We start from the raw sequence: 21,984 nt of genomic DNA on the forward strand, positions 1-21,984 counted from the left end.
TCGCCTCTGTGATATTGCACCGCGCGGCTCTTTGATGGCGAGGTGAGAGTGAGATGGGAGAGAGAGAGAGAGGGGTGAGGTGCGGACAGGGGAGAGGGAAGGTTACCAGTATACTCCTAGGTGAGAAATATTGTGTTGACAGATCCCCTTGTTGTCTCGCCTGGTCGTTCCTCTTGTCACCTGTCCCCTATAGATCTTTTTTTTTTTTGTATATATTTTATTTCTTTACTCCTCAGACATTTTTTTTTTATCTTCGTCTTTCATGTAGCGCCTTGGATTTATTTTATTTTGTTGGATTTAATTTCTTATTGTCTGCTTCAAAAGTACTTATTTTTGTTCTCAGTTTTCTGCTTCAGTCTTGCATTTCTCGTCACTTGCTGCCCTGGTTGCCTGAATTTTGCATGTCTTGTCACTCGCTGCCGTGGATTCTGTCATTGCTTTTCATTATTCATTGGTTCATATTCATAATTTTCGCGCATTGCTTCAGGTTTTTTTTTTTTCATTTATTATAACCTATCTCTATGAATTTCTTTTATTATATATTATTCCTTCCTTCATTTGTTACCTCATACTCATATTTCTCTCAGTCCATGTACATTTTTTCTTCATTTTATCTCTTGTCACGTGCCTTCATTCATTCTTTCTCTCTTATTTCCTCATATTTTTCTGCTTCATCTATTTCTCCCAATCTTCATATACTAACTCAGTTCTCCCTCTCTTTTTCTCCTTGTTTACTTCTCCAAACTCATCCACTTCACTCATGCACTTCCTCAATTTTCCATCTAATTTCTTTCTTTACATTACCGTCCTCCACTTTATCTCCATTCAACACATCCATCTCCGCTCCCTCCACCTCCTCCAGTCTGCCTCTCGTCACCTCCTCATCTCCCTACTCTTGTTCTGCCCCTTCTCCACTTCACCCTTCTACCTCGAATCCACTTCTGCCACTCACTTTGTCTCGCTCTCCTGTCGATTCTCAGAAATGTACGAACTGTCAGTATTCGGGTGACCTACAAATCGATCCCTTTAAACTCCCTCCCTGCAGGTATTCTTCGCACACACACCTGGAACACCTGAATTTTCCGCCAGCATTTCACGATTTGGCGTCCATTTGGCCTCGCCGCAAGTGAAGCCACACGCGCTGCCATTACAATCATTAGTTACCTGCATTTTTCATCCTCATCTGTGTTTACGTGGGACATTCACCTGGGCCATTTACCTGGAGCATTTGCGTGACTGAGTGCCTGCGCGTTCAACCCCTATTATCTCCCTCACCGACCCTTCCCTTGCCTCACCTCGCTCCCTGACTCATCACCCTTCTTATCGTCCTCGCTTCGGGCCTCCACCAACTACCTAGCCAGCTCAGCAGACTCAGCAGGGTACAGCACTTGAGTAGCGGTGGGAGGGCTCAAGCCAACACGTCCTGCGGTGATAATATTGTAGTCGTCATGTTTTCTTCGCCTCCATAAGTCACTCGTAAGATAAATAGGTCTTTGATGGCTTTCCCCGCCCGGCCAAGTTATCAGTGCCTTGTTTGTGTGTATCTTCCCAAGGCCTGAGACAATGGGAGGGCGTGGCGTGTGTGTGTGTGTGTGTGTGTGTGTGTGTGTGTGTGTGTGTGTGTGTGTGTGTGTGTGTGTGTGTGTGTGTGTGTGTTGCTTTGTTGGAGTATACAAGACCTAAGCTACAGTCGTGTGGTTCTGTCTGTTTTCGTGTGTGTGTGTGTGTGTGTGTGTGTGTGTGTGTGTGTGTGTGTGTGTGTGTGTGTGTGTGTTTGTACTTACGCAGCTGTTCCATAATTTTGTTGCCAAGCATAAATTCTTTTGTTGCAGGGACTGAAAGCAGTGAATGAATAAATGAATGAATGAATCTAGCACTCAGTGAATTAGTCAGTCAGGTCATCCATCAAAGATCACGGCGGATCAGGTCAAACACACTAACACAAGGTCAGGACTCAAACACGAACCAAACAAGCAATGAGATGAACGACACGAAAACAAACAGCGACCTTGCATATTTTTTCAGCCCAACAAAGCCCATTTTCCTTTTTTGGGGCCTCAGATTTACGGGGGCGTCCACTCAAGGCCCCGGCCATCCATCACCTCAAGTGGTATTTATATCACGTCACTAATAGAAGGTGAACAGATGGTGTAAACACTCCCCAATGGTACTCTGATTCTGTGAAATTGTGGTGCGGTTGTTAGGGGGAAATGTGATTCTGTGAAATTGTAGTGCGGTTGTTAGTGGAAATGTGTGTGTGTGTGTGTGTGTGTGTGTGTGTGTGTGTGTGTGTGTGTGGGTATTGGTTTTGATGTAGGTAAGTGTAGTTATTGTGGGTGTGTGTGAAATTATTGGTTGATCTGTGTGTGTGTGTGTGTGTGTGTGTGTGTGTGTGTGTGTGGATAGCTGGTGGAGTGTGTGGGTGTGTGTGATATTTGCTCAGTTTTATATGCTCTCTCTCTCTCTCTCTCTCTCTCTCTCTCTCTCTCTCTCTCTCTCTCTCTCTCTCTCTCTCTCTCTCTCTCTCTCTCTCTCTCTCTCTCTCTCTCTCTCTCTCTCTCTCTCTCTCTGTGTGTGTGTGTGTGTGTGTGTACGTGTGTGTGTGTCTTTTGTTTGTACACCTTTATCGCAGTTTTTGTTCTTCGATTTCTTTTTCTTTTTTTCTATTTTTTTCTGTACCCAGCATGGTGTTGCGTCTGTGAGTGTCACTTCGCAGCATTTATTCCTCACTCATTATTCATTATTCTTATACACACACCTCTCCTTTCTCTCTCTTTCATGTTTTCTTTATCTGGTTTCTTCTTGGTATTTCTTTGTCTTGTTATTTACCCGCCTCTCTCTCACTCTACTCTCTACTCTCCACTCACTTCAAACTCAGCAAGTACAAATATTCCCACTAGACATGCATTCTCGCAATAAAAGCGTTACAAAATATAGCAGGTAGGCAGGGCAGGGGATGAAGAAAGGCAGCAGGTTTAGCAGGGGAGGAGGAGGTAACACTCGCCTTTCGCACCGTAAAATAAGCAGAGAAGCATCAATAAGTAGGCGGGATACACATTATCTTGAAGTAGTAAAGAGGAGAAGTAGATGATAAGCAGGCAGTGAAGGAGAGAGAGAGAGAGAGAGAGAGAGAGAGAGAGAGAGAGAGAGAGAGAGAGAGAGAGAGAGAGAGAGAGAGAGAGAGAGAGAGAGAGAGACTCGATATCCCCTTCTTCCCTGTGCTTCTCTTTTTCCATTTCTTTAACTTACAGCCTTGTCCTCTCCAAAACATATATATTTAGAGAGAGAGAGAGAGAGAGAGAGAGAGAGAGAGAGAGAGAGAGAGAGAGAGAGAGAGAGAGAGAGAGAGAGAGAGAGAGAGAGAGAGAGAGAGAGGACAATAGACCAGAATCTTGGGGGACATAAACAAAAAAAAAAAAAAAAAAATAAGGTACACTGTCCACGAAAGGAACGAGAAGACATGAAAAAAAAAATTAATCCACGGACCAAAATCCTGAGCTGCAGAGAGAGAGAGAGAGAGAGAGAGAGAGAGAGAGAGAGAGAGAGAGAGAGAGAGTAATGATAGTGACCCAGATAACCAGGAAAGCCCCCAGGAAGTTAAGAAAGTACCAGACGCTCAAGGAAGTTTCGTATTTCACACACACAGAGAGAGAGAGAGAGAGAGAGAGAGAGAGAGAGAGAGAGAGAGAGAGAGAGAGAGAGAGAGAGAGAGAGAGAGCACAGTGATGTCGAGCCATGAACCGAGTGTCTTGAACGTCGACTTCCTTTAAAAGAGAAAAAAGTCGATATTTAGTGCTGCACAAACACAATGGGTGCCGATTCTTCTCTTTCTTTTTCACCCTTTGATAAATGACGGGGTGATTTAAAATGAGTCGTAAAAAATACTGCTACTCTGAAGGATAAAACACTCGTATTCCTTTCCGTTAACATTCTTTTCTCTCTTTTATTTATTTATTTTTTTCCGGGTCAGTTTGTGTTCTCAGGTTATGAAAATAAAAATACATCTCTTTTTTCCGGATCAGCTTGTGTCCTCGGGTAATGGAAATAAAAATGCAGGTCACTGGCTGTATATTTCCCCGTTTTTTCCCGTTTTTCCCCCTTTTTTATGTACCCTTTGTTGCGCATCCCACGAGAATGGAAATTTTTGGAAGTACCCCGACCAATTTCCACGATTTTCCACGCTTAGGTACACGGATATTATTTTTCCCCCTGTAGCAGCTCATAGACGTGCTCATAATCGGTGCCCAAAGTTGCATGAGGGGGACAAAGAGAGGGGGAACTATCCTTGAATGACACGGTGAAATAGTTCGTGTAAATACAAGTTTGCGGCAACACATTAATATTATCAACACATTTACCCAATATTTTTCCCACCTCAGTTCGGACAGACTGAGCAGCGGGGATTTACTGAAAGGAATGTCTGATACGTCGCATTTAAGTGGGGATTATTGTGATTTGTTCCCTTTGGTGATGTGTTTGTGGTGGTGTAGTGATGTGGCAGTGTGGATTTACAGAAAGGAGTTTGTGATGTGTTGAATTTCGCCTGAGGATACATCGATTATTCTTATTTGATGGTGTTGAAGTGTGGTTCGGTGAAGGAGTGGTGTTGCGGTAATGTTGTAGTGGTAATGCTGTGGTGGTGCTGTGGTGGTATTTAGATATTGTGGTGCTTTTGTGGTGCTGGTGTGGTAAAATGCAAGTGTTTTGGTGGTGTCGGTGTGGTAAAGTGGTGTTTTCATTTTGTGTTTGCGGTAAAGTGGCCGTGTTTCAGAGGTATTTTAGTGGTGTTTTAATGGTGTTGTTCTCTTATTATTTGTGTAGTAAAGTGCTCGTGTTTTGGTGGTGTTGGTGTGGTGTTGTGGTGGCGTTTTTGTGGTGGTAGTGTGGTAAAGTGGCCGTGTTTAAGTGGCATTGATGTGGTGTCGCTATGGTGTTTTGTGGTGCTGATATGTTAAAGTCATGGTAGTTCAGTGGTGTTGGTATGGTGTTGGAGTGATGTTTTGATTTAATTCCAGCGGTAGGAGCAAAACAAGACTACCATCACATTACATTCAAACAGTTATTATCCTAACACGTATTTCAATGATGTAACACTCACTTGTCTTCAGGAATGCTATTGGGTACTTTTTAAGAGTGTAGCAGCCTTGAAAAATATCTCTGGGGGATGAAAGGAGAGGATCATTTTTGTGTACCGTGGCTCTTCCTCAGTGGGAGTGACGTGGACAGCCTTGGGTCCTGCCTGGGGGAGTGTTGTGCCTCGTGTGTTGCATTGGCAAGCGTTACTGAATTGTATGCTGTTTGACTGATGGTGTTCTGTGTGTTCTGTTATGTATCGTGTCTCTGTCTTTGTCTTAGTGTGTCTTTCTCTTCGGATCTCTGTTTGTCTCTCACTCTCTCGCTCTCTCTCTCTCTGTCTTTCTTTCTTCTTTAAACCTATTCACTTTTATGAGTTCCGGCTTGCTCTCTCTTTTCTTAAATTTCTTCTTCCTCTCCTCTCTTTCATTACCTTACTCCCTCCCCCCTTTTTTATTATTATTTATTTCATACAGTACTTTTCTTTCTTCCGTTTTTCATACCCATGTGTACCCTTCCTCCTCCTCCTCCTCCTCCTCCTCCTCCTCCTCCTCCTCCTCCTCCTCCTCCTCCTCCTCCTCCTTCCTTAACGTACTGTCGCCTTCCAACTTTGACACTTTCAGGGAACTACGATTATGGCTGCTCTGTGCGTACTGAGTCACCTCTCACTCCCTTCGCCTCCCTTTAGCACCCTTTACTAACCTCCCTTACCCTTCACCAAGAATAGCTGCCATTTTTCAGTTTTTTTTTTTTCTTTATTTCTCTCCTCTCCTGATTTTTTTTTTTCCAGCCATTTTTCAGTTTTTTTCTTTCACTCTTATTTCGTCTTCCAACTCCCTTTTGTTTCCTGTTTCCCCCTGCCTTCCTTTCAGTGAACTTTTACTAAGGTTTTTCTTTATCATGTTCTCTCTACTAATCTTACCCTTTTGTCAAGAGTATCTTTTTTCTTTTTTTTTTCTTTCACTGTTTTATTTCCCTTCTAACTGTTTTTTTTTTTTTAATCCTTTTAGTGAACTCCCTTTACTAAGCTTTTTTCTTTGTCAAGTTCTCTTTTGTAATTTCCCACATCCCTTTTCAGAATATTTTTTTTCTTTCACTCCTCTTTTTTTTCCCTCCCATTTCTTCAACCTCCCTTTAGTAACTTTTTTTTTGTCGAGTTCCCTTTAGTAATCTTCCTGAGCCTTTTTTCCAGCAGTACCACCCCTTTTGTTCCCTTTACTAATCCTTCCTCTTGCAGCTTATTTCGTTTAATCTTTTGCTAACTTTCTCTTAACGTATATTTTGTTTCTGTCATTATAAACTCCCTTTATAAACCTGCCTTTTTTATTTTCAACGTTTCTATTCATATTTTCTCTACCTCTGTTATTTGATAATCTTACTAACCTTTCCTTATTTTCTGTTCGGTTTCCTTCACCACACACTCCCTTCACGAAATTCCCTTATTCCCTTACCAAAAGCAAAAGCCCTGTATTTATTAATTTTTCCTTTCGTGTTTTTCCTTTTGTCTCCTGTATTTCCTGTTTCATCAACCTCCCTCAGGTAATCACTTTATTATCTCTACTCAGTCTCTACTATTTTATTCTTCTTTTCTCCTCCTTCTATCTTTTGTGTCCTCTTGATTTTACTTTTTGTTGGTTGGTATCTTTCAAATCTATTATTGTATCAATCAGACATCTTTATATTCTTTTTCTTATTATTTTCGTTTTCATTCACTCTTTCTATCGTTTCATTATTGTAAACCAACGTTCCTCACCTGTAAGTCTTTTTTTTTTCATCTAGTCTCGTTTTTTTTTTCTTACATTTTCCAGTTCCTTGATATTTTTTTTTCAAAGTCATAACTCCTTTTTACACTTTCTCTACCGACACCTATCTTCCTTCGTCTTACTTTCACCCTTTTGTCAATACTTTTCTACCTTTAACTTTTATCACTTACGCAGCCTTTCCTCTACCCATTTCAATCTCCTAACACCTTTTTTTTTCTCCACTTTTTTTTTTCCTCGTTCAGAACCTTTGCCACCTTTTCTCAAACTTTTTTCTACGTCCTCCCCTTTCCTCCTCCTCCTCCTCCTCCTCCTCCTCCTCCTCCTCCTCCTCCTCCTCCTCCTCCTCCTCCTCTTCCTCTTCTTCTTCTTCTTCCTCTTCCTCTTCCTCCTCTTTCTTTACCTCTTCCTCCTCCTCTGCTCCGTCCTGGTCTCCTATTCCTTCTATGTAAATTCTTCCCACGTAAATTCCACCCACGAAGATTGCTCCATGAAAATTCCATCCCCAAATAATTCCGCTCTTATATTCCACTAACCTATCTAACCTTGCCTTACCTTACCTAACTTAACCTAACCTAACTTAATCTAACTTAACCTAACCTAACCTAACCTAACCTATCTAACCTTGCCTTACCTTACCTAACTTAACCTAACCTAACTTAATTTAAACTAACCTAACCTAACCTAACCTAACTTAATCTAACTTAACCTAACCTAACCTAACTTAATCTAACTTAACTTATCCTAACCTAACCTAACCTAACTAACTAAACTAATCTAACCTATCTAACTTAATTTAACCTAACCAAATGTTACCAAACCTTACTTTACCTTACCTAACTTAACATAACTTAACCTAACCTGTCTAACCTAACTTAACCTAACATAACCAAAGCTTACCTTACCTAACCTAACCTAACCTAATCTAACCTAACCGAACCTAACTTCACCTAATCTATCATGTAGGAATCTTTGAAGGGGAATACTCGTTGAGAGAGAGAGAGAGAGAGAGAGAGAGAGAGAGAGAGAGAGAGAGAGAGAGAGAGAGAGAGAGAGAGAGAGAGAGAGAGAGAGAGAGAGTGACTCGACAAAAACTTAAGGTACACATTCATTCCTTACCGTACCCTTAAGTCACCCCAGCTCGTCCCAGTCACCCCAGCTCGTCCCAGCGCACCCCAGCTGTACCAAGACAACCAATTTCTTCAGTGAGTCACCTGCAGCGCCTCGCCTTGTCACCTCCCACGTCCACCTGTCATCTTGTGCCGTGTCATTGGCCGGGAAGTTTTAGCTACACTTGCTGTTCCTCCCTTGAAGTGATGGGCTGCGTTGTAAAGTGTCATGTTTTATTTATTTTCTTTTTTACCTTGTTTTTTTTTTCATTTATTTACTCATTTATTTATTTTTTTTGTTCCGTATTTTTTTTTCTTTTTCTTTTTTTTTTTTTTTGTCGTGAGCTCCGTTGTGATTTTTTTCTATTTTTTTCTTTTTTTCCTTTTTTTGGTCTTTTTTATTTCGTACGTTTATTTTTTTTATTAATGAATTTTTTTTTCCTTTTTCTCATTTTGCTTTATTATTTTTTTTTGTTTCGTATATGTTGTGTTATTTGTGTTTCTCTTATTTCTTACTTTTTTTGTACTCTTGTTGATTTTTCTTAGAGAGAGAGAGAGAGAGAGAGAGAGAGAGAGAGAGAGAGAGAGAGAGAGAGAGAGAGAGAGAGAGAGAGAGAACGAAAACAGAGACAGAGAGAGAGAGAGAAAATTAATACACACACACACAAGCAAAGATGAAATATTGCAACAAATTATAAACTGGTCATCGTCACGTCTATTTCCTCCTGACCCCCTCCCCCTTCCCTCACCCTCCCTCTCACATTTTCCCGCTCGCGTATTAATCATGTGCCTGGCAATTACTGTTCACCACTTAATTATGTCATTCGTCACTGCTTAGGCTTCACCCTCTGCTCACTTCATTAGCATCGGCGCCAATGTCTCCCGCCGCATGACCAATAGAGAGAGAACAATGGGCTTCAGAGAGAGAGAGAGAGAGAGAGAGAGAGAGAGAGAGAGAGAGAGTTGCTTCCTATAATTAAAACGAAACGCGACTGTGGAATTTATTTATGAGGCTCAATTTGTTTTTATCATCGTTTTTATTTATTTATTTATTTTTATTGTTATTGTGCTCAAGATTCGCGGCAGATGATGCGGCAACCTCGTGAAGGAATCCCTGACATTTATACCGCACTGGAGGAAAGGAGGAGGAAAGGAAGGAAAATTGAAGAAGAAGACAAAAGACGAAAGGCTCAAATATGTAAGATACGAAGAAATAAAAGAAGGAAAAGATGGAAAAAAAGAATAACCAAGAAAGTAGGATAAGAAGACAGGGACAATAAAGAGACGGATGTGAAGGAGGAGGAAGAAGAAGAAGAAGAAGAGGAGAAGGAGGAGGAGGAGGTCGTGGTGGAAGGAATGCAAGAAGAAGCGAACGTGGAGGAGAAAGAAAGAACATGAAGACGTAGAGAAATAGTTAAAAGAAGAAAATGGAGGAAATGAGTGAAAGAGAAGATAGGAAGGAATGAAAGTGCAAAAGAAAGAAAAAGAGGAGGCGGAATAACTAGGAAGAACAAATACCAGGAAAGCTTTTGATCTATAATGAAGGTATCTACTGAACAATGTAATATTACTAGTAAACTGCGTGTGGGAGACCAGGATAAATAAAGGAGGAGGAGGAGGAGAAAGATAGTGAGGAAGAAATGTGCTCGAGGAGTAAGGAAAGAGAAGAAGCAGGAGGGAAGGGAAAGAAAGAATGTGGAGAGAAGGGAAAGGAAGGAGGGTAGGAAAGGAAAGGAAGAAAAAGAACGAGGAGAGAAAGGGAAGGGAGGAGGAGGGAAAGGGAAGGAAGGGAGGAAGGAAAAGAAATGAGGGTAGGAGGAGAAAAGAAGGGAAGGAGGGAAGGAAAGGAAAGAAGGAAGAGAAACGAAAGGAGGAAAAAGGAGGGAAAGGAAGGTAGGAAGGGGAAGGAAGGAAGAGAGAAGAAGAGGAAAGAAGTTGGAAGAGGGAAATGAAAGGAAAGAGAAAAGGAAGGGAAATTAAGAAGATAGAGAAATAAAGGAAAAGGAGAGGAGGAAAGGACAGGAAAAAGGGAAGAAGAGGAAATTAAGAAGGAGGGAAGGAAAGGAAAGAAAAGAGGGAAGGAAGGGAAATTAACGAGAAAGAGAGAGGGAGGGAAGAAGGGAAAGGAAATGAAGGAGGGGGAGGAGGAAAGGGAAAAGGAAATTAAGGAGGAGGGGAAGGAAAGGAAAGAGGGAAGGAAGGAGGAGGGAAAGCGGTACGATACTTCATACTAAGAGTGTGAGAAACGCCGACAACACATAATTATTCTGGTGAGTACAGAGGCGCATGCTAATAATTGGCGGTGTTAGGGGAGGCCTGGAGGCGTGCACAAAGGCTGGCTGTTGTAGTAGTAGTAGTGGTAATAGTGGTAGTAGTGGTAGTAGTGGTGGTATGAGTGATAGTAGTAGTGGTAGTAATCGTAGTAGCAGTATTAGTATCTCAACACGAACGAGAATAGGAAGTCAAGAATAGTAGTAGTAGTAGTAGTAGTAGTAGTAGTTGTATCTCAGCACGAACGCGAAACAAAGCCAAGAATCTTAATTAGAAGCAAAAGACGGAACGAGATAACACAAGGCAAGAAGAGGAGAAAACGAAAGAAAGGAAAGTGAGACGAGGAGGCGGAGAAGTAGGAAGAAGAGTAAGGAAGAGTTGTTTGGGAGCAGAGCGGGCGTACCTCATAGATTAGGAGTCTCCTTTAATAACCTTCCTCCCACACATCACACCGCCATGATGAGGGAAGAGAATGATGCTGTCTGCTGGCCGCTGGGAGGTGCGGGGCTGCGGGAAGGTGGGCAGGAGACGGTGGGGAAGGGAAGAGGCGGAGAGAAAGGGTCTGCATCGTGTTGGTGATAGTGGCAGAAGAGGTGATGGTTGAGAGAATGGCTAGGGGAATGGATGGAGGGTGTGAGGATGCCATTGAGAAGAAGAGGGGAGCGGTGAGGAGTGTAGAAGGCGGCAGGTTCGCGTGAGAGCCTCGTCAGCAGTACTTGCCGCGGGCTAACAGGCGCTGAAGGGGACGCAGGAACTTCTAGGAGGAGGCGTGGAAGGTGTTGAGAGTGTAATTACACGGACTGTTTCGACTGTGAATTCTGTCCCAATGCCTCGACAGGTGTAAATAATTCCTTCCCACACCTGCTGCCTTGATTGCGCCCTGCTGGGGGCCCTTGGGGGGGGGAAGGGAGGGATACGGACTCAAACGCCCCTTCCCTTCATTCCCATGGCGGACACGAACTGCATGTGATATAATTTCCAGCGAGGCAAGCCACAACTTGTGCATATTGTCCCTGTCCTGATGAGGCCATAACGCGTCTTCCCCTTGTGCCAGACGCCTTGTATGACTTCCTCCACGCTCGCTCTCGATAACTTCCTAAATTCCACTTATGAAATACTTGTAATCTTATCGCCCTCCCGCCTCACGAGGGCGTCGCGAGATGAATGGATCCTCGGAAGCCCTTGGGGGAACAAACACAACTGGCTTGATTTATTCTCACACCGAAAACTGCGTCTGGAGAACCATTTGGGGGCCGCAGGTGGAGAGCGGAGGCGGCGCGTGTGAGGAACAGAGGCGCAAGTTTGACATGATTGAGGGAGTCGTCACGGCCATTTACCGCCGCTCGTGACGCTGCCTTCACCGCGCCGGGATGTCCGCCATGTCTGGCTGGCTGCTGGCTGCCTCAACACACACACACACACACACACACACACACACACAAAACAAACCCTCTACACAGCCTCTCTTTACCCACACCAACACTAAGTCTACCACCACCACCATCACCACTTCTCCTTCATCTCCGCGGCTGCTCATCGCTCTTCATGTCTCCGTGAATTGCCTCGAGAATCATGTTGCTCTTTTCCTCCCAACCGCTGCTGTTTTTTCACCTTCCTCTCTTGAATTTCACGGAGGAGGATGATCGTCGCGCCAGAATCAGATTACGTCCCCGGCGGACCTTTCAGCCAAAACAAGTCATCATACGCCCACCAGTTCCCTTTCTATATTTCTTAAAAGCGTGAGTGAAATGTCGGATCCACACGAATTATGTTCACGTCTGGAGTGTTTTACGTCCTCCTCCTTGAGACCCTTCCACGCCTCCTGCCGTAGCGAACGGGATGTCTCGTGGTTCTTAGGTGTGTGCGTGTGTGTCTTAATTCTTCGTTTTAGGCTCATGTGAGAAATGTAATTCTTTAAAATGATGTAGTAAGTTGGTCTATATTTTCTTTCTTCTTATTTGTTCTGTAAGTCATGTTTGTTTTTCATCTTGTTGCCTCCACCACCACCACCACCACCACCACCACCACCACCACTCCCCTCTGATAGATACAATGTCTTCCGTGTCTATGATGTTGAGAAGCGTGACATTGCATCAGCTTATGTCGACGTGTGACGGACATGCATTGTGTCTCATCTTTGTGTGTGGAAGGTAACGGTGTGAGTGGAGGCAGATGAAGCGAGAGGAGGAAAAAAAAAGCATATACATACATAGTTAGGGAGACGAGAATATTATCAAAAGAACCACAGACGAAAGAAGAAAAGATAAGAATGAAAACAAGTGGATTATAAAAAAAAAAAAAACAGCAGTGCATGAAACGAAGAGAAAAGTTGGATATCGTCAAAGGAAAGAAAATAGTTAAGAGGGAGACGTGAAAATTGTAAAGAAGGAATAGCACGCAAAGAAATGTATGAAGCTAATGAAGGAAAAATGTGATAATTAATGTTTAGAAGAGAGGGAAATATGTAAGACTCGAGGGGCTAATCAATAAATAAAGCTGAGGGAAAGAGCACATTAAAAGAATCTCTCTCTCTCTCTCTCTCTCTCTCTCTCTCTCTCTCTCTCTCTCTCTCTCTCTCTCTCTCTCTCTCTCTCTCTCATATATGCAGATGATCTCATGGACAACAAGATTAAGACTCCCCCACCATCTTATGTAAGCTTATTTGAACTTAAACATACACACACACACACACACACACACACACACACACACACACACACACACACACACACACACACACACACACACACACACACACACACACACACACACACACACACACACACACACACACACACACACACACACACACACACACACACACACACACACACACACACACACACACACACACACACACTCTCTCTCTCTCTCTCTCTCTCTCTCTCTCTCTCTCTCTCTCTCTCTCTCTCTCTCTCTCTCTCTCTCTCTCTCTCTCTCTCTCGTTTTTCTCTTTTAAATGTCTCTCTTCAAAAGCAGAATACGGAAAAAAATAAAAAAAGAAGAAGAAATCTAAAAAAAGTATATAAAAGAAATAACGAACGAATATTGAATACCTAGTCGTCACACACACACACACACACACACACACACACACACACACACACACACACACACACACACACACACACACACACACACACACACAGTTACATATGGCCATCAAAACAACTCATTCCTTGAAGTACCCTGTGTAAAAATGGCAACACTTAGAAACTCATACGTGGCAGTGTCGTAGGTAGCGAGTGGAAAGGGAAAAAAAAAAAAAAAATAGGTGTACTGGATGATCCTTGATTGGCTCTTACCTTTTATATATGTTCCGCCTCTTTTGTGAACGGCAACGGGACGATATCTTTTTTTTCTCAATTTTTATGGCTGACATTCACTAGTAAAGAAAAAAAAAAACACATTGCTAAAGGTCCGTCTCTTTTTCCCACAGGTGATCTTGATTGGCATTCACTGATAAAGAAAAAGGGAGAGGAAAAAAATGATAAACCTCCCTCTCTTTTTTCCCCCACAGATGTCCTTCTCGTGAATAGCAAGATGAGGAGCAAGCTTGGGGCCAACAACGTGGATGGGCAGGAGGTGGGCATGCCAGACTGGGAGGCCTTTGCACCCCCCAGAGGCCCACACTTCGCCCCAGACTCTCCCAAAATACGTCAGCGCCGCCGTCGGGTCCCCAGCCCACGTGCCCTGCAAGGCGAGGAACTTAGGCTCCAAATCAGTAAGTTTTTATTGTGAATCTTTGTTTTTTTTTTTTTTTTCAGATTTGTGGGATTGTGTGTGTGTTTTTTTTTTTTTTTTAGGTAGGAAGATGCTTGGCTGTTTTATATTACTATGATTTACGACGAATAGAAAGGGGAAGTAAACGAGATGGAGGAAGAAGATTGTCTAAATGGGAATTATATAAGGTTCTAACCCTATGACTCCAATTTGGCACACCTTCATTTTATCACATACCACTCGACATATTTCCTTTTGTTCTACAGCGTTTCTAAACCCAATATAGACTAGGCAGAGGAAAGCTCTTTTTTTCCTCTTTTCATTCCTGTACGTGCTTGTAAACATCTTATATAGTGCCTTTAGTGTGTGAACTGTTGGTTATTAGAGTGAAACAGTTAAGCATCACTCTTTATGATTTCCTAAGCTACGTTCAGTGAAGACATTTAATTTATCAGCAGTTTTAACGGGTTGAGTAATGCTGACTGGTTTAAATGTCGCTAGATGTCAACATTCCGAGACCTTTTCCCTTACTCATCGCAGAAAGGTGCCTGTCATTCGTTAAATACTGGACGTGGTTATTACAGTTGCCGATGTTAAATTCTGTACATTTTTTCGACAATTTAATTTAGTACCCGGCGTCTTAACTTAATTCACGACAGTATGCAACTCTATGCATGGGCGTACTTACTGGACTTGTGGGCTAGTTAGGAGGGGGGGCAGGAGAAGGTGGAGGAGGACAAGGACAGGAGGAGGTGGAAGAAGAGGAGCAGCAGAAGTAGGTGGTGGTGATGGTGGAGGAAGACAGTATAGAGAAGAAAGACGGAAAACAGAAGCCGCAAGACTGTTTAATAATTCGATTCTGGAGAAATTGTTGTTGTGGTTGTGGTTGTTGTTGTCGTCATCATCATCATCATCATCATCATCATCATCATCATCATTTCATTATTTTATTCCTTTTGGCTTACTGGTATGTTTCTCTCCCTTTTTTTCCCCTCAGCAAGTTTTTTTTTATTTCTCTTTTTCCTCTTTTTTTATACTTCTGAGAAACGGAAACTTCTCGAGGACTGAGGAGGAGGAGGAGGAGGAGGAGGAGGAGGAGGAGGAGGAGGAGGAGGAGGAGGTGGAGGAGGAGGAGGAGGAGGAGGAGGAGGACAACATACATAATAACTTTTCGCTCTTTACTTGGAGGAAAATGGGAAAAAAACTTGGGCTTTTATAACTTTCAAAATACCACAAAACACACACACACACACACACACACACACACACACACACACACACACACACACACACACACACACACACACACACACACACACACACACACACACACACACCATCTCTGTTTATGTCTGTCTGTCCGTTTGTCTGCCTGCTCGTCTGGCCACCTGACCGTATGTCTCATCCACCTCTTCATTTCCCTCTCCCTCTCCTTTCCTCTCGTCTTTTTTTTCCTTTTTTTTTATTCTTCTCTCCTCTCCTCTTATCCTCTCTCATCTTATATTATTTTATGTTATCTGTTTTTTTTCTTTTTCCTCTCCTCTCCTCTCCTCTCTCTCTCTCTCTCTCTCTCTCTCTCTCTCTCTCTCTCTCTCTCTCTCTCTCTCTCTCTCTCTCTCTCTCTCTCTCTCTCTCTCTCTCTCTCTCTCTCTCTCTCTCTCTCTCTCTTTCTCTCTCTCTCTCTCTCTCTCTCTCTCTCTCTCTCTCTCTCTGTCTCTCTCTCTCTCATATTCACTGACTCGCATGTCTGCACTGATAAATATTTATACTCGTCACCATTTCGCTGACATAATAGTGAATAATGACCTTTTAATTACACTTTAATGGAAACCTAATGGCAGCGCGCAGATGGACTCGTAAACACGCGAATAAAATAATAAAAATGCTAACTGGAAACTATAAATGTCCTGCGAGGGAAATAAGTATGAGGAAACTGTATGAGAGAGAGAGAGAGAGAGAGAGAGAGAGAGAGAGAGAGAGAGAGAGAGAGAGAGAGAGAGAGAGAGAGAGAGAGAGAGGGTTGTATGGGAAATGTGAATGGTATATGGAAGGGAATTATTGTATAGGGAAAATACATGGGATGGGTGAGGAAATTGTCGTGAATGCGAGGTACGTATTTGTGTATGGGATATAAATCTGAGGGAAAGAAATGTATGATGGGGATGAATGTTGCATGGGGGAAAATTGGCAGTGTACGAAGGAAAAAAAATGTACGGGGAAAGAATTTTTTGACGGAAAGAAATGCATGATGGGAAATAAATATCGTGTGAGGAAAATCAACGTTGTATGAGAAGAAAAGCATAACGGAAATTAAATAGCGTATGAGGGGGAAAAAAAAAATGTACGATGAAAATAGATATATGAAAAAAATTTACGACACAAAAATATGAATATCAGACGAGGAAAATGCGAGGGAAAATAATGATGTCCAAAAAAATTTATGAATGTGAAAAAGAAGAAAAACGTCACAGAAAACGTTAATCTCATGTGTATTTTTATTCGTAAACACGTGATTAGGAGAGATTATCTTCTTTCCCTTCTCTGTTTTAAAGATTTAGTGTCAGGTGTCCGTTTTGTTTTCCCTTGTTATTTGTGATTTATATATAATTACATTCATTACCTCTAATCATTACTTGCTCAGGTGGAAATACTTTAATGCCTCGTATTTTAACAGCCACAGTTCATTATTTATAAGTATAATTTTGCCCCAGAATCACTAATATTTCTAAACATTGCATATTCGGCTGTGAAATGAATAAAATATGCGGATTCCCTAATGACAAGCCAGCGAGGACAGCAGGACAGCAACACGAGCACCGGCAGGGAGAGCAGAGAGAAAAGCATAGAGAACAGTAATGAATAATAGATTACACGAATAGAATACGCTAGACCACCTGCACTAACATGGGAATCACGTGTCCTTGAGTCTTCCTTCACCGCCTGCACGGAAAAGTGACTCGGAAAGGATTGATATTACGTGGAATTTGTAGCGAGTAATAGGAAAGGAAAAATAATAACAGTGTTTCCTCCACGATAAAAGATAATAAAGGGAAATCAATTACTGAAACTTGATTTTCCCTGCATTGCTAATTTTAGAGATCAGCTTTTTTTTTTTTCTTCTCTTTCTCTCTCTCTCTCTCTCTCTCTCTCTCTCTCTCTCTCTCTCTCTCTCTCTCTCTCTCTCTCTCTCTCTCTCTCTCTCTCACGAAACTCAAGATTGCAAGATAGTTTGGGAATGAATCTGACTTCACCTTCGAGACTATTACCGAATTTAGCTCTCATTTCATAATACTGCGAAGGCCAACACCTCTGCCTTATAATAAATGTTCAAACGGCGGGGGAACTATAAAACATCAGGTTGTGAGACGAAAACTACGGTCGTAATTCTCTTGATATGGAGATAAATTGCTTGTTTATGTATCTATTCCTTATTCACGGGCGTGGCGGGGGTGGGAATGCAGGAAGGGGTGAAGGGGGGGAATGTCAGCACGGCAATACTCCACGCCCGTGCTGAAAGAATGCCGCTGCCGTGTTGCGTGTGTGTTGTAAAGGCGAGGAAGGGGAGCAAGTGACGGGCTGGGGTCCCTTTTTGTGTTAATTCTTATAGTGAGGTGGAACGTGATGTCTTGCCAAGGCTTGAGAGAGAGAGAGAGAGAGAGAGAGAGAGAGAGAGAGAGAGAGAGAGAGAGAGAGAGAGAGAGAGAGAGAGAGAGAGAGAGAGAGAGAGAGAGAGAGAGAGAGAGAGAGAGATGAATAGATTAATCAGTCAGCTATTATTCTTTATGTAACTGCTACTTGCCATATCACTTTCATACATGTCTTGCCACGGCTTTAGAGAGAGAGAGAGAGAGAGAGAGAGAGAGAGAGAGAGAGAGAGAGAGAGAGAGAGAGAGAGAGAGACCCTATGGGGAAAAAAATTACCTTTCCACTTTGTTTTATTTTCGTGTCTGAAAAACAACAACAACAACAAAAAAAAACATCATCAGACACTTTATAACCATGAGGAGACAAGTGTGTTCTGGCTTCCGGTGCGACGCTTCCCTGCATCTGCCTTCTATTTATTCATCTTTCACTCCCTTGATGAGAATTTATGTCTGCGCGTGAGTCATGGCGGCGGGTGCTTTATGGCTTCCAAGGATTAAATTGAGTCCACCGGGAAGTCTCCAAGAAGAGGTTCGTGGTGCGGGAGGAGGGTGTGGCGAGGAATGTGTAGCGGCGCCATCGTGTTTGCATCTCCATTACCGCCGCCTCGCTTGTGTTCTTTGTTATTACTACTGTTTCTTCAGCATTAGTGTTACGAGGCTCAGTGCTGCCTTTACTGTTTTTATTTCTGTAGCGTTAGTGTTATGTGTGTTAGTAAGAGCATTGGGTTCCGTATGTGTGTGTGTGTGTGTGTGTGTGTGTGTGTGTGTGTGTGTGTGTATGTGTATTTTGACAGCAGTGAGGCGGAATATGGGAACTAAAACCAGCACTATATATTCAACATGCAATGGTCGATAACTCGTACTGAAAAATGCTGTTGTTTGTAAAAATTGGGACTCCGTCGAAAGGGGTCAGAGAGAGAGAGAGAGAGAGAGAGAGAGAGAGAGAGAGAGAGAGAGAGAGAGAGAGAGAGAGAGAGAGAGAGAGAGAGAGAGAGAGAGGAAAAACAAAACAAAACAAACTCAAAGCAGGTCTGGGTTTGCTGATTCTGTTCTGCCTGCAAAACTACCCTTCCTCTGAACAACGCTAGATCCGCTCAGTGTTTGCTATTTTCTTGAATCTTTTTTTTATGTAACTTTTCGGCGCAGCATTTCAGCATTGGCACGTAAAAAGGCAGCAAGGATCAGCAAAGCCAGCACCACCCATCGTCACCACACTTTTCACCATTAATCCAGCCTCCGTAGCGGCGCGCGACTTTCCTCTACACCCGTCGGATAAAAATCAGTGTAAAAACGGCAGTGCTTAATGAATACACGCGGCGGTCACTGCTTCCATTAATTAAAACGACGAGCGTGACGACGAGGCTCAATTGGCGGCGGCGGCGATGATGGCAGGAACTGTTTTCTAATTTACTGATTCTTTTTTGATGGTTTGTTTTCCTTAGCTTTTCATCATCTCTCGTATCTGTTTGTGCCTTTCTGTTTCAGTCTGTCATTCCTCCGTGTGTTCCTGTGTATTTATTTTGCTTTGTATCCGGGTGTGTATCTGTTATCCGTTTGCCGATAGAGAGTTTTTTTTTTGTTTTTCACGGTATGTTCATGTTTGTCTTTGTATCTGTACGCTTTGAATAATCTTATGTAACGGGACGCTGGTTTCCGTGTATGCAATATTTTACTGACTTTTTTTTTTCTTCAGCCATTGGTATAGATTGCGTGCACTCACCTGTATCTGTATTGAAATACGCACGAATGTCCGTGTGTTGTATGATGTATTTGAATGAGTTTAAAAAGAAGAAATTGCGTTCATTTATCGTATTTGAACACGTGTATATCTTTCAGTGTTCGGAATGTGGTTATTGATCAGCAATTGCTTCAAAACGCGTATAACCAGTGTCTGAAAATAACATTGAACTATTTTTTTAGAAATCTGTAGAAATGTGTAGTTTTGTACAGTGATTGCTATATCGTATGGAAATAATTATAATCTCATAATCTGAGATTATAATGCACTTAATTTTGTATACTAACCGCTTTATTCTTTTGTGAGTATGTGTAACAAACTGTTTTATCTGTACTGGAATGAACATGACTGTCCTCTTTATGCTTATAGAAATTAACATATTCAGAACACTATCAGTGTGGAAACGAGCATAACTTTGTACACTAGTATAGAAGTTAGCATATCTTCATACAATAACTCTTTTTCGTGCCACATTTTTTTTTTTTTTCATAGAAACGAGCATAGCTTTATCTGTATAGAAATGAACCCTTTCACCACGATATACAAGAATTCACGGCGCTAGAAGTAATGTGTGGAATCTTACAAACACGTACAAGAAAGAAGGAGATACAAAAAGAATATATGTTACAAATTCAAGGCAGTACAGTGTTTGGAGGTGGCTGTGGGTTAGGAAAAGATATTTCAGAGTGGTTACTGATTAAAGAAAAATATGCCAAATAGCAATTAAAGGTTTAACACAACTTCAGACACCAGATCTTTACCACCATACACATCAACACACCTTCACACATTCACTCTTATCTTGCCACACGTGTTTTATCTCTATAGAAACGACCATAACTTCTTAATCCTTACAGTAATTAACACAGCTTCAGACACCAAATCAATCAACACGCGAATGAGGTTATCTTCATACTCCCACTCTGTATCTCCCCTCACGTGTTTTATCTGTATAGAAACGCCCATAACCTCTTTTGTCCTTGTCATAATTAATACAACTTCAAACACCTAATCTACCAATATACAAAGGAGGTTATCTACACACTCACTCTCTATCTCCCCACACGTGTTTTATCTGTATAGCAACGTGCATAACTTGACATTCCGATCACGCTGGAAGAAGAATGCGCGTGGCAGTATTTCCCTCCGAGGTGTTAGCGTGGGGAGGAAGACCATGGAAGCCCCGAGCCATAAAACATGCCCAGAGTGCGATAATGTTACTAGTTTCGCCAGAATTGCCCGCAAACAATTCACCTTTAAGTTATTTGGTGGTGGAAAGTTCCTGTGAAGCAAATATTTCGCGGCAAACACAACGCTCGCAAAGGGGGAACAAAAAAAAAAAAAAATGGAAAGAAAAAAAGAAAGAAAAGAAAAAAGACAAAAAGTTCGGTAGTTCCTGCTCATTTTGGCCTATGAATGTTACATGGGAATAGAAGAAAATACACGCCTATCACTCATGTCCCCACGCCACTTATTTTTCTCCCTCTCCCCTACGTAACTGTCTCCCCTTTCATTAATCCCCCTCACCCGAGACAGTCTTTCCTCCCTTTTCTCCCTCTCCCCCAACTCTACTTTTTCCCTTTCCCCTTCTCCCTTTTACTTTAGACAGCTTCTCTCTCCTTTTTCTTTAATTTTCATCCTTTTCTTTTCCCTCTTCCTCTCTCCCTTCTGCTTTAGACAACCTTCTCCCCCTATTCTCTCTCTCTCTCTCTCTCTCTCTCTCTCTCTCTCTCTCTCTCTCTCTCTCTCTCTCTCTCTCTCTCTCTCTCTCTCTCTCTCTCTCTCCTATACATTTTATCTTTAATTTCCAGCATTTTCTCATCCCTTACTTTCTCTTACTTCTTTAGGGAATGTTCTCGCCTTTCACCACTTTTCCTCCTCCCCTTTAGTGGTATTCATCCTTGTTCTCTTCATGGCCAACTAGGAAAGTAGTCTTGTTCTTGTTTTCCTCTCATTTCCTTTCCTCTCTCTCTCTCTCTCTCTCTCTTTCTCACTTGCTTGCAGAAACTCCTCTCCTTTTGCTGATTCCCTTTCCCCCTTTAGTGATCATCATTCCTGCTCTGTTCATGTTTAACTCTGTAAGTAACATCCCCTCTGCCAGTGTTTAATCCTCTCTTCGCCTAGCCAGCCATGTCTCTTCCCTACACGGCCCATTTCTCTCTTCGTAAAACAGCTTTCAGTCCCCTCACCGTGCTCCTTTTCCTCCGCACACACTGTCTTTCCTTTAGTCCTGTCAGTTTCCACCCTCTTATACAAGCCGCATCGCCCTCCTGTACAGCCTCAGTTCTCTCTTTCCCTGACCTCTTTTCCCCTAACGCAGTGTTCTGATTAAGTCCTATTCATTTTCAACCCCTTATAGAAGTCCCGTATCTCTCTTGCACAACCTCAGTTTCTCCTTTCCTTCGGCCTCCTTTTCAGTGATCTCCTTTTCCTAGTATGCAGTGTCTTATCTATTCCACTCTGTTTCCCATAGAAGTCCTTTATTTCTCTACGTCCCTTACATAGCCTTAATCACTTTTCTCTCCCCTGCCGCCTTCCAACTGACCTCCTTTTCTTCGTATGCAGTGCTCTTTACTTATTCCTGTCCGTTTCCAACCCCATAGAAGTCACCTCTGTCTCTCTTTGTCTGTGTTTTTCTCTTCCACAGTCTTAATTTCCTTTACTGA

The 21,984-nt window shown here is 42.3% G+C and overlaps 1 protein-coding gene across 1 annotated transcript in view; it reads left to right on the forward strand.

Annotated features, from left to right (window-relative positions):
- Window positions 1–21,984, forward strand: part of LOC135090682 (hemicentin-2-like) — a 164,094-nt gene that overhangs the window by 62,018 nt on the left and 80,092 nt on the right. The window contains 2 exon segments of the mRNA XM_063987681.1: window positions 13,734–13,861; window positions 13,863–13,937. Coding sequence (XP_063843751.1) covers window positions 13,734–13,861; window positions 13,863–13,937 — 203 coding nt within the window.

Source organism: Scylla paramamosain, chromosome 35 (genome assembly GCF_035594125.1).
Source record: "Scylla paramamosain isolate STU-SP2022 chromosome 35, ASM3559412v1, whole genome shotgun sequence".
In the NCBI taxonomy this organism is placed as follows: Eukaryota; Metazoa; Arthropoda; class Malacostraca; order Decapoda; family Portunidae; genus Scylla; species Scylla paramamosain.